General features: G+C 41.1%; 1 protein-coding gene across 1 annotated transcript; it reads right to left on the bottom strand.

Moving 5' to 3' along the window:
- Positions 1 to 6713: 6713 nt before the first annotated feature.
- On the bottom strand, positions 6714 to 9421 carry LOC126783521 (transcription initiation factor TFIID subunit 10). The gene is made up of 6 exons (XM_050509003.1): positions 9284 to 9421; positions 9135 to 9199; positions 8123 to 8185; positions 7782 to 7839; positions 7622 to 7672; positions 6714 to 7000 (listed from the first exon to the last, which is right to left on the bottom strand). Exons 1-6 carry the CDS (start codon positions 9392 to 9394, stop codon positions 6920 to 6922), a joined length of 429 nt encoding a protein of 142 aa, XP_050364960.1. The 5' UTR covers positions 9395 to 9421; the 3' UTR covers positions 6714 to 6919.
- Positions 9422 to 13392: the final 3971 nt, after the last annotated feature.

Genomic DNA, 13392 nt, shown 5'->3' with positions numbered 1-13392 from the left:
ATTTTGCCCGCTATGATCTGTTGAAGTTGACTATTGTGCAGAGGCCGAATCCTGATTCGGGTTTTATTTTATGGCCTCTTCATTGGAGATCCACAACCTGTGACACCATTTATGTCACTTTATGGCCCTATGCACAAGCTCAAAACCGAGACAAAATAATGTCATCCCTAGGTCCTTCATCTCAAATTCCGACTTCAAATAAGACATGGTCTTTTCAATCTCATCAAGAGTACCAATTATATTCATGTCATCAACGTACACCGCAACGATGACGATCCGGAATTTGTCTTTCGTATGAACACGCATATACATAGTTCATCATTCTTATAACCTCTCTCTTTCAAGTACTTGTACAATCGAGTGTACCACATTCTTCCGGATTGCTTCAACCCGTACAACGAACGACCTAATCTGACTGCATGAGCACTCTGTGGTCTGGAGGCACTTGATGGAGGTAAAGGTAGTCCCTCTGGAGCTTTAATGTATATCTCTACATCAAGATCCCCATACAAATAAGCTGTGACCATATCCATAAGCTGCATGTTTAGTCTTTCAAACACTACTACACTAATGAAGTAGCGGAAGGTAATGATGTCCATAACAGGAGAATAAGTCTCTTCATAGTCAATGCCAGGTCGTTGTGAGAATCCTTACACCACGAGTTTTACCTTATAACGCACGCTCGCTCATCTCATTACGCTTACGAATGAAGACCCATTTATATCCAACTAGTTTGACGTCTCTTGAAGTCAATTCAACCTTTCCGAAGACTTCTCTCTTTGCTAATGTCTCAAGTTCTGCCTGGATTGCTTCCTTCCACTTCGGCCAATCTACTCTACGTTCACATTTAGCTACAGAGCGAGGTTCAACGTCGTCTTCAGATATGATCTCATGTGCGACGGATTAAGTGAAAACGTCATCAACGCATGTAGTGGCTTGGTTTCAGACCGACTGCTCACTTGTGAAGTTCACTGAGATTTCGTTGTTCTCTGGCATCAAACAAGGTTCCATAGCGTCCCACGGTAACATTTGAGTTGATTCATGGACATAGCTGTAATCAGAGACAGCGTCATACGATGGTGATTCACCGTTGACGACGCACTGTGCCTTGTTTATTCGCTTCTTTCTAGGCTTTGAATCCCTAGAGTTTATCGGTCTCCCCCTTTCCCTTTGAGGAGCCGAGGTCGAAGCTGCTCCATGCCAATCCATCTCGGCATCGTCGCTACAAGGGGAACCGGCAGCGCCGCCGCGTACGGCTGTCGTCCCACTGTCAGGGACGGAGCCAACGTTGCTAGGTCTAGGAGCCTGTTTTCCACGCCCGTATTTCAGGACATCCAACCATGCTGGTACATTTGCAGTGGGTATGTTTGATCTCGTCACTTTAGCAATATCTACAAAGCCGTCTGGCATCGAATCTGCGACTTTCTAGAGGTCGATAATGCCTTACACTTCTCACTCACTTTAAGCAGTTCGGGGATCATAATGAGACATAGTGAGGAGACACCACGTCAATTCCTAACGTTAATTTGGAATGATAACATTCCCATCTCCCCCTAACGATGGGAAGCATGTCTTATCAAAGTGACAATCTGCAAATCTTGCAGTAAAGAGATCTCCGGTGATTGGTTCTAAGTAGCGGACAATCGTTGGGGAATTATAGCCAACATAGATACCTAATCGTCTCTGAGGACCCATCTTAGTACGCAGTGGATGTGTAATAGGCACATAGACGGCGCAACTAAAAATGCGTAAGTGTGAAATATTGGGTTCGTAACCAGTTACCATCAAGTACACACTAAACACTTGGTTAGCCGCGGGTCTTAAACGAATAAGTGTCGTTGCATGCAACACTGCATATCCTCACGTAGAGATCGGTAGCTTAGTACCCATAACCATTGCCCAAGCAACAAGCTGAATATGCTTGATGGTAGCCTCTGTTAGACCAATCTGTGAATGAACATGAGGAACGAGATTTTCAACTTCGATCCCAATAAACATGCAGTAATCATCAAAAGTTTTGGAGGTGAATTCTCCAGCATTATCCAAACGAATTGATTTAATAGGATAATCAGGGTGGTGAGCCCTAAGTTTGATGATCTCAGCTAATAACTTAGCGAATGCAGCATTCCTTGTGGATAGCAAAGCGACGTGTGACCAACGCGTCGATGCATCAACATAAAAGAGCATGTGGGGAGACTTCGGCGCATAAAGAGTGTCAACGACATTGAGAGTCATACCATTAGGCAACATAAAAGAAGTGGTGCCTCTTCCTTGAATGATGGATTTCAAGCCAATCATTGTAGTCATCGAAGAAGTCGAAAACACTAGATCCGTGAACAACTGCATGTACCGTAGAATAGTGTGGGTGGTTCCGCAATTAGCTAGACATTTGATTTCGCCGCGGGACATCTACAAAATAAAAATTAAGAGAGTTAACGACACGAGAACAATTCTATACAATACACCATAGAATATTGTAAGAAAGGGAATCAGAACAAAGTCTGATCCCATCGAATGTATCACATGGCAATAGTACTACATTCTTCAAATAAAGAGTTGGCAAACATGGTATTGAAACAATGAAATACCAAACAATAAACTAGGGTGGTAGAAACCATCCAGAAACGGTGTAAAAACACACATAAAGAAAGTCGATGAGTGCATATAACGGACTTGGAAAAAACTGAAAAGCTAACCGGAAAACCATGTCAAAAGAACTCAAAACGGGGTGAAATTTAGACTAGGAAAATGTGGTAGCAAGTACTACCGAAAATATGCTGGAAAAATGATGAGAAATGACGAAAAACATCAGAAAATTCGCTGGAAACCGGCGACGGTCGGAGCTGGCCCGTAAGGAGGCAAGAGCTGCAGGTCTGACAAGGACGCCAACAGGAACTTGATGGCGGCGTTGGAAACACCGGCAAGTGGCCGGAAGGAGGCCGAAACGCCGTAAAACGTTCCGGAAACGCCGGAACAGTAACCGGGTACGGCCAAAGGCCAAACGACGTCAATTTTGACGTTCTGAGGTCCGTTTTCCAAATTTTGAAGTTCCAAATTCACAATGTAGTGCTATTGGGGTCCCATGTAACCCAAAAGCGTCCCATTTAAAAACCACGTGAGTTGCACACGTTGATCATCATGCTAACTGTAAGGCAAATAAAATTCTCAAAGAGGTCGTCTTGTAAACAAGAAAATGAGAAATTTTATTGAATGCCAATCTTTAATACATCTCACATGAACTTCTAATTCCAAAATCAAAAGACTATTAAAAAGTCAATGAAAATAACAATGGCGTCGGCCATAACAATACTTGAAATCATAAAGCTAGAAGAAGCTAAAAATGACTAATCAAAGTTGGGAGTATCCATAGTAGTGGCCGGAGGCTTAGCCTTAGAAGCAAGGGGCCCCGGCTTCATGGAGATGTGGTGAGTCTCGATCTTAGGGTCCTCATCCACATGATTCGATTCGGGTTGTAGAAACTTCTTGTAGGCGGAGTATGCCTTGATCATCTCTTTTCTAGTGCGGCAATCGCGATTAAAGTGCTTGAAGGAGCCACATTTGAAGCATGGAGACTTGCCATTACTGGAAGTGGAGGCATGAGGAGGCACACGGCCTCCTTGGGGTTTGGGACGGGGACGGCCTCCCCCGGAGGGTGCGGCGCCGCAACCATCACGAGTCCAGGTATTGGACTTGGGCCAAGAATGGCCTTGTTGCCTCCCACCACCAGAGTTGTTGTTTTGGTGCTGGTATGGAGCGTTCCTTGATTGATTATTTTACTTAGGAGCTTTCCCATAGTTGGACTGTGGCGTAGAAATCTTTTTAGTGCCAACATGTCTATTGTTATTATTGAGGAGGATCTCAGAATGCCTCTCCTTCTTAGCCAAGAGCGCCATTAAGTCGGTGAAAGACCGGATCTTCCCTCCCTCTACATGAATGCGGTACGTATGAACTTGGACCTCATAGTTGATTGGAAACGTGTCCAATGTCTCATTGATAAGATTTAGGTCGGTCTTGATGACACCAACGGTGCCATGATCGGATTGCAGGCATAACATATCTTGATTGAAGTCATCCACTCTCTTATAGTCCAATAGACGGATGTTATCTCATCTAACGGTCAATTTAGGGAGAAGCTTATCATGAACGTTGTTGTACCACAAGCGTAGTTTGTCCCATAATTCTTTAGGATCTTTTACGTTTAAGTATTGCCTCTTGAGAGTTGCATAGATGTGACGTCTCATGAAGATGAGAGCTTGAGTCTTGGCTGTAGGTGGGAAACTAGCAGGAGGGTCGGCAAACATGCCTTCGATCCCTCGGCTCTCGAAAGCGAGCTCTCTGTCAGAAACCCATAGGTGGTATTCCTTGCCTTCTAGATCAAGAAGGCCAAATTCTGGTCAAGATGGCGATGACATCTACAAAAACGAATACGAAATCGATTAGATTCAAGTATAATAGAAATTAGAAAGGGTGATGTATATGGTCACAAGAAAAATCGATGCAAACAGCGATACTCATGATCGCACCCAAAACAGCGGTGCAGGTGACCACACGAAAATCAATTAACTTCCTTTTCAAAACAATCGTGACTCCCACAGGACCGTCACACAAAAAACATCGACCAAGAGGGGAAACTCATCCCTCTATAGTCTCATCGGCATTATAATAAAGGCCGGAATGAAGACAAGAAAAAGGCTAATAGCGCCCGATCTAATATATCTATACGTTCAAAAGCAGGAACGTTAATGAAAAATTTACTTTTGAAGGTGTGGAGAAGACGGGAGTAGCTTATCTTGAGCGAAGACTTTGCTTGTGAAGTTCGCGTTTCTTGCGTGAATATGCGGGGGGGGGAGCAATCTTGAATGCTTTGATGCGGGGTCTTGCGGGGCAGTGGGCAGGGACTGCGGGGGGGGGGGGGCTGCAGGGGTCGGCAGCTGCGGCGGGCAAAGGCTGGAAGATTCAGATTCCCAATCTATTACAGAGATGTTAATCTATCTCCTAACAAGAAATCTATTAGGCTAAGATATACACAAGGGGTAAAATAGTAATTATCCCGAAACAGTTTGGATATTATTCCTTAGAATTTAAAAATGATTAGAATTGCATGAAAAAGATTGAGAATTGAAGAATAACACCTTTTTTATTGAAAATAAATATGGGAAACAAGCTTCAGATTCCCCTTATCTTTTTGTAAAATTTGTATTTTTCTAAGAATTTCACCCCAAACATAATAAAGAATATCAAATTTCTAAAATTTAATTAAATTCCTCCTTGTTTTCCTCTATCCAAACACAACACAAAGGTCTGAACGTCAATCTTCTCGTTTTGGCAACATTGCTAAACTCATGAATCTGTGTTGTTCAATTGTTCTACCAAATACAATTAAACTAATGATAGAAAAAATTGATCAAAAGGTAAGTTAAAATTGAAACTTCACTCTGTAAATTTGACCGTATAGAGGAATTAGTTGATTAAAAGAGCTTACACAATTACAATTTAAAGACTGATTGCAGTTCAGTATTAGTTGCTACCTTGAGTTTTTCTGCTAGTACCAGCTAGAAAAAAACCATGCTCATTTCTCAAAATAGTTATGCCTATGCGCAAATTACTTCTCCATTCCATTATGAGTTGAATGCTTTACTGGATGAATTAAGTTTGGTTGAAACCCGACACTATGAAAGAGTTATATTTGAAACGGCGGTGCTCACACAAGCTACACAACAGCAAACCGTCACCAATCAACTTGTGTAGCATTTTGATTTGAGAATAGCTCATGCTTACCATGAGGCTAATAGAGTAGCTCCCGTACTCGCGGATCATGCATGTCATCCAAGGTGATTTGTAATCACTACTTGTTTTCATGAAAACAGAATTAAAAACAATGATTTTCTATAATACTCGAGTTACATCACACTAGATATATCCATTAAGTATGTTCAGCTTTATCGTCTCCATCATTTACATGCAGACATGAGCTGATGTCGATACAAACCAACTCCAAAACCTCAACGTGGAGGAGGTAGCCTCTATGTATTCATGTTTGGACTCTACAACATAAAAACGTCAAATCTCATATTTTGGTAGTCGGCCAGGGTATGTGATCCATGTTTGTAAATTTATGTATGACCCTCTCTAGACAACGACAAGTTCTGATAATCTACAACCCCTTATTAGACACACAATACAAGTCCCACAAAAAATCAAGGAACGTAAACCAGAGGAGAGAAAAAATGTCGTTTGCTCAAGTTCTTTGTCAAGAATTGAAAAGAGGAAAATGCTCATGTCCTCTGCAATTGGATGGAAAGTCTGATATTTATTTTTCCATGGGGGAAATAAAGTAAACTAAAAAAATAACAGAAAAAAAAATGCTACAAAAGGGAACTTGAGAACAACCTAAACCTTGAAAATCAAAATTAAAAGCTGTTAAGGAAGCTGAACTTCCTCATTCTATCATCTATCAATTGTAGTAGAATGATGGAAAATCTAACGGTTTAAGGTCGGGTAGTAGTCGGCAACAATTTAGAAAGGTGAGGGTTCCAGCAAGCTATTTTACTTCTGAAAACATAAAAGATGTGACAACTACACCCACCACATTGCTTAGAGACAAATTCAAGCTGGAAAGAAGTCAGGTCAGGTTAACCTGGTACATGTGTTATGTAATCTTTCAATGATGGTTCTTCATTCAGATTATCAACGAAATTAAGGAGACAGGAACCTGTTCCGAGTTTTCTCAGGTATTGGCTTCAGCATCATCACTATGAAATGAACAGGTACACAGTCTACAGTCCAAGTATTTTTAAGTCACAGTATAATGTAGTAAATGCAGAATGTCATGTCAACAATATCTTCAGTCTAAAACAAGTGACTGAGCGTAAACTCACATGGTTGTCATTACACCAAACAACAGAAATCCAGGTACAGATTAATCCTCTCTTGATGCAGGATCCATCCCAGTTGAAGGGCAGTCAGCAAAATATTCTTGGTGCTTCACATTGACACCGTGCTGCTCAATTAAGAATAACAAGGGAACAACACAACTAAATCAGCACATCAACAATAAGAGAAACCAAAGTATCCCTAAAACTACGTATTACTATTGGATGAGGAATCCAAATGACAAAGTAGAGCAAGAAATTCAAATCAGTTTGGGTGGGTCACTCCAGAACTGGTCACAACTCAGAAGACTTTGCAACATTGAAGATTCTATAGGATCCAGACCTCTCTTGGTAAGTTGGTCACATTTTGTTCATGAAATGGAAGAAATTCTTTCTAGTTCTAAGAATTTTTAAAGAGAAAGCTAAACTGTTTTCCCTGTACCCACATGATAGGGATATGGAGACATATAAAGGGGATCATATCAGCTTGTTACAACCTAGGATAATGAGCTCATGTGCTTTATGCCTTAATCTTACTTCGCCATCGAGAAAGGAAAGAAGAGATCCACCCCCAAGTTTAACTCAGATGTCACTCACGAATATGACAAAACTAAATATTGGAGTACAAATTCATATAGGACTTTATCACTTATTATAGTCTAGCAGAGATTATGAATCTACAATTATTATCAAAATCGAAGGGCATTGGCCCATCATGTTAGAGTGATTTTGAAAGATATGCTGATTACCTCACGCAAAGCCTTTGACAGGTCTTCCATCGTCAAAATTGGGCGCTTATCCTGTTTGCACATTAAAATTAAAACTAAACCGAATACAAGTAAAAAACAAAAAAAATACAAAGAACCCAAAAGCCAAGGAAAATAACATCTGCCCCCAGAATATCAATACCTTTTGCTGTTTGTCCCTTTTGTCTTTCACCACTACTGCCTGTCTTGCTTTGCATTGCCTATTAAGAGGAATAAGCATGTAAGTAATTTACCAAATTGTAACAGCTCGAGTGTTGGTTAACTACAACTTGTACAAAAAAGTGTGAACTGAATATCTTCAGTAAGTTTAGTACAACAAATTTTCTTCTCTGATACTTGAGACATCTAACAGTGAAGCCCCTTGGTCCTACATAAAGAAGGATTTGGATTCAATGTGTGTGTGTGTGTGTGTCATTTGCGTGTGCGCAGAACCGACTCAAGTTATGATTCATGAGGCAAAAAGTTAAGAAATTAGAGGCTTACTGTAGAGCATCAGTTGCAACCTCAGCAACAAACTTTTGTGTGGCAACAGCTACTAGCCTAATTCTGTGGATAGAGAAAAAGTTGAGTCAATAATTCATATTCGAATATACATATCTAGCTTAAATTTTCAGCAATTATAACAAAATCAGAAAAGAGAAATGATAACTAAATAGCAGCATTTGTCCAATTGTCAAAACAGCAGAAAATTATACTAGAAGTCTACAATCACACTCCTCAAATAAGTCACAATAAATATCCTTTGATTATTAATAGATCGAAATGACAATACAACTTATACCTATGGCTAGAACCTATCCTCAAGAACTGTACAACTTTATCCAGACAGATAATGTTTCGACTTTCGACTTTGCTAGTTGTGTGTGCTTCAAGAATCAATAACTAAAAACGTTGGTTACAACAAGAATTCACCATTTCAGTGCTGAACAGAATTGTTCAGACTTGTTCCCTTAAATTTTATCTTCGCATTCCCAATAACTACAGAATAAATTGCCTAAATACCAAGAGGGAAAGCAGATATATTATGTCTAACCCTCAAACTAATTATACCAACTCCACATTTGCAAAATTCTAGGAGGATCTCAATAAACTCCGGGAGGAAGATCATCTTGGTAATCATAGGAAGAGTTACACAACAAAATTGGACTACTAGCTAAACAAGTATGAAGGATCATCAATAGCTACATCTGTATCCGCAATCCCTCAAAGCTTGGTATTGAAAAACAGTGGCCTTATGAACAACCACCAAACAATCTCCTCTTTCTTAAAGCGAGCTCTCTAATTGATCCTAATCCCAAGACAGAGAACTTTAGCCTCAATTTAACTACTGATTACTGATCTAGAGCTTGAACGATTATGGCTATGCTAATCAGAACGCAAAGTTAAGGCCCTAAAGAGTAACAACAGGTCAACTGGTGATCTACCTTAGAGTGAAATCAAACCCTAAACGGACGCATTGGAAATTGAAAACGGTGCAGAAAAGAAAAGTACCTACAATCGAACATCGGGACACTGAAAGCCGCTCTTGGCCAAGTAATGCTCCACAAGCTCATCCGGAATCTGCAGAGAAGAAGAGAAACAAAGCAAGGTTAAAGAGAAATTGAAGAGAGTAATTGGAGGGGGGAGATGGTTGAGGGTGGTTACGGTGGGAGTGTAGTCCATTAGGGAGGCGAGGAATTCAGAGAGAGATGCGTCGTCATCGTCATGCCTGCCTTCGCTCGATTGCTGTTGCTGCTGGCTTTGGTTATGGTTCATCTTCTCTCTCTCTCTCTCTCTCTCTCTCTCGCTTCTGCGTTCTCTTCTATATAGGCGAATGGTGGATACCCGCATACCCGATTAGTACTCTGAACCGGACCCGTAAGCTATTCAGTATTGTGGATATTAATATACTGTTAAAATTCAAATAAAAAATTAATTATTATTAAGACACGGACACTAGCGACTGGGACAATGTGATGCGTGCAGACTCCATTTTGAGTTTTTGACATTACACGTGTTTGGCACTTTGGCGCACCTTAATTTATAAAAAAAAGTTGATTATGTTCCGGGAGAATTACTATTCTACTCTTCTATGTCTTAGCTTAGTAGGTTTCTTGTTAGGAGATAGATTAGCATTTCCGTAATAGATTAAGACTCCGGATCTTACGGGATTGTGGTTTTGTAATGCCTATATATAGGCCCCCATATCATTCAATAATACAGAATTATTTCATCATGAAACACGTTATCACGCACTTTGCCCTAAAACCCTGAACTTTTAGAGCCCTAGAATTTTTTTCTCTTTTCCACCGCCGGCCGCCGTCGTCTCCGGCCTCCGGTATCTTCCCGTCGGCGTTGCCCCTGCTCGCCGTCGCTGCAGCCCTCCCGCTGCTACCCCCGCAGCCCCGCACGCAGATACTGCCCCGCAGCCCTGCAGCCCCTGTGACCCCCCTGCAACCCTGCAGAACCTGCACGCAGCCCCCTGCTGCCCCTGCACGTAGCCCCGCAGGGTCTCTTCCGCATTCGCTCCGCAAAAACATCTTTTTGCCTCGCAAGACCCCCTATCAAAAGATTGAAAATTGCTCCTCCCGCATATCTACACAAGAAACGCGAACTGCACAAGCAAACTCTTCGCTCAAGAGAAGCTACTCCCGTCTTCTCTACCCTTTTGGGCCTATGGCCTGCCGAGCACAATAGCCCTTTGGGCTTCATACTATATTTTATTTTCCTTTTTTTTTCTATTTCATTATTAAAATGTTCATTGGCACGTTTTTATTTCTAACGATATTTCATGTGCTCGTATAGGTAAAATCATTGCTCGTCGTAGAATGGTGATGACATTCATGCCGAGATGGATGATACTTTTGTCATCTACATACGATTTCGATCGTATCCTCCCACGATTTTTATGCCATCGGACGAAGATCGAAAATGAATTCATCAAGCAACTTCATGCATGACAATCGATTTGCAAAGCAATTTAATTATATGCGGTCTATTTGGCAGACCAACAAGTATGTTTTTCCTAAAGTTGCTGCTTTTGAACATATATATATAAATTATCGGGCGCTATTAGCCTGATTCATGTCTTCTTTTCCGGCCTTCTTATTACGCCGATGAGACCAAAAAAGGATATGATTCCCCTCTTGGTCGACGTTTTTCGTGTGACGGTCCTGGGGGAGTCACGTTATTATTTCAAGGGAAGAAATCGATTTCGTGTGGTTGTCTGAGTACACCGCTGTTTTGGGTGCGATCATGAGAACCGCCGATATGCATCGATTATTTTGTGACCATATACATCACAACCCTTCTAATTCCGGTTACATACTTGAATATTTCGATTATTCAAAACCTATACAACCCTCATTTCTTATGGATGCGTCGCCATCGCGACTGTTATTTGAATGTTTGAGTTTTCTTAAACTCATGTCTATAAACGATAATCCCAAGGTCTACGTACTTATTTATTTGAGTTGATTCATTACTCTGATGCAGCACTATTTGCTGACAAAAGATCCCAAAAATAATGAATTCTATGGGACACACTTCAAGTGATTTAATGAACGTCTATGACGTTGTATTACCAGAGTTGACCTTGAACCATACTCCACATCCGAGAAACACATGTCATTTTTGGCACCTGTATCTATTTCTTGAGAGAATTTTGGAGATGGAAACGTAACATTCTTCCATTCTCAAGTAAGCACATTTTTTTTAGCCTCAGGCTACGGCTCCGCCCGATCCGATATGCAAGATTTTGTTCCTACGGACTTTTGATTAGTCAATCTATTTTGATTATGTTTTCTGCTTACTATTTTTCAAGTATGACGTTGGCATTGTCATGATTATTGCTCGACTTTGACTTAAGTCGTCTATTGGAATTGGACGCTTGTTTGTGTTGTATTAAATATTGGCATATTCTATAAAATTTCTCGTATTTCTTGTTTACAAGATGGACTCGTGAGAATTTTATTTGCCTTGGCTTAGCATGCATGGTCAACGTTTGCAACTCACGTGGTTTTTAAATTGGCCGCTTTTGGGTTCCATGCATGGAACCCCAATAGCACTACATTGTGATTTTGGACCTTCAAATTTGGAAAACGGACCTCGGAACGTAAAAATTGACGTCATTTTTCCCGGTTACTATTCTGGCGTTTCCGGAACGTTTTCCGGCGTTTTATCGGTGTATTCGCCACCTTCCGGCCATATTCCGGCATTTCCGGCACCGCCCCCCGGTTCCTACCGGGGTCCCCTGTCGGACCTGAAGTTCTGGCCTCCATACCGGTCAGTTTCCGGCCGCCGCCGGTTTCCGGTGAGTTTTTCCGACGATTTTTCGTCGTTTCTCGTCATTTTTCCGGCCTATTTCCAGCAGTTTTTACTGCCACGTTTTCCGAGTCTAAATTTCACCCGGTTTTGAGTTATTTTGACATGGTTTTCCGGTTAATTTTCCGATTTTCTCCAAGTCGTTTCATAGCTCAAACGATTTTATTATTATTGGTGACCACCCGCACCAATTGGATGGTCTTTACCACCCAAATTGTTTGGTATTCAGCTGCTCAAATACCATGTTTTTCCAACTCTTAAGTTGAAGAATGTAGTTCTATTGCCATGTGATACACTCGATGGGATTGCACATTTGTTTCAATCCTCCCTCTTACAATATCCTACGGCGTATTGTCTAGAGAAGTTCACCGCGTTGTTGACTCTCTTAACCTTCATTTTGAGAATGTCCCGCCGTGAAATCGAGTGTCTTGCTAATTGGGTAACCACCCACACTGTCCTACGGCGCAGGTAGTTATTTTATGGATCTCGTGCGGAGATTGTGTTCTATATCTTCGTGCCTTGCTAAGTTTTAAAGGCCCTACATGCCAATGATAGATTTTCATCTTGATATTTGTGTTAAGAATGGAGAGGAATAAATCTGTCAGATTTCATTGACAGTAGCTTTTTCAAGCTTAGACAGTAGCTTTGTTAGCCTGCAGACATAGTTTTACTTGCCTGCAGCTGTAACTTTATGTAACTCAAGATTCTTTGAATCATGGGTTTGGTTTTGCTGTCTCCTCGGTTTTGACATGCTCATTTTTTGGTCATTTTGAATAAGATATGATGATTCGAGTTCTTTGCAATTCACATGATCATTTATTTTTCATGTTTACGAAGCGATTAGAGGACCACCTCTATCTGTGCCATGCACGGTGAGGCCGAGCCTACTCCTCTCGGTGGTTCCATGGCATTTAGGCCGTCGGTGGCGGCATTCCATCCTTCACAGGAGCTTGTGATGCCTCCCGTATTTTCTAATGCCTCCATGACAATCTCTGATGCCCATCGCTCATTTTGCAAAGCTTGTTCTTTTGCTAGATTTCAAGGAAGTCCTTATTTGATAAGGCTCTAACCGAGAACATTCCATTCTTACAAAGTATTTAAGGTGACATTAGTGGACCCTATCCAACAGAATACAGACATTTTTCGGTATTTTTATGGTATAGGTTAAGAGCATCGACGCGTTGGTCACACGTCGATTTGCTATCCACAAGAAACGCTGCATTTGCTAAAAATTTTAGCTATAATCATCATCCTAAGGGCTCACCACATTTTCTATCCTATCAAATCTATTTGATTGGATACCGTTGGAGAGTTCACCTCCACGAATTTGATGATTTCGTTCTGCATGTCTACTGGGATCGTCGTTGAACATATTATTCCTCATGTTCATTCACTGTACGATCTAGCAAAGCTCGGACTTGGTTATGGTACTAACCTGCCGATTTTTGTAT

Source organism: Argentina anserina, chromosome 2 (assembly GCF_933775445.1).
Source record: "Argentina anserina chromosome 2, drPotAnse1.1, whole genome shotgun sequence".
Classification (NCBI taxonomy): Eukaryota; Viridiplantae; Streptophyta; class Magnoliopsida; order Rosales; family Rosaceae; genus Argentina; species Argentina anserina.
The sequence above is the reverse complement of the archived record's forward strand: the minus strand, read 5'-3'. Positions and strand labels throughout refer to the sequence as shown.

Coding starts and splice junctions, on each gene's coding strand:
- LOC126783521 (XM_050509003.1), bottom strand. CDS start 9,394: ATGAACCATAACCAAAGCCAGCAGCAACAGCAATCGAGCGAAGGCAGG. Junction 9,200..9,283: donor TAATGGACTACACTCCCACC/GTAACCACCCTC, acceptor TCTTCTCTGCAG/ATTCCGGATGAGCTTGTGGA. Junction 7,673..7,781: donor AAAGGGACAAACAGCAAAAG/GTATTGATATTC, acceptor ATGTGCAAACAG/GATAAGCGCCCAATTTTGAC.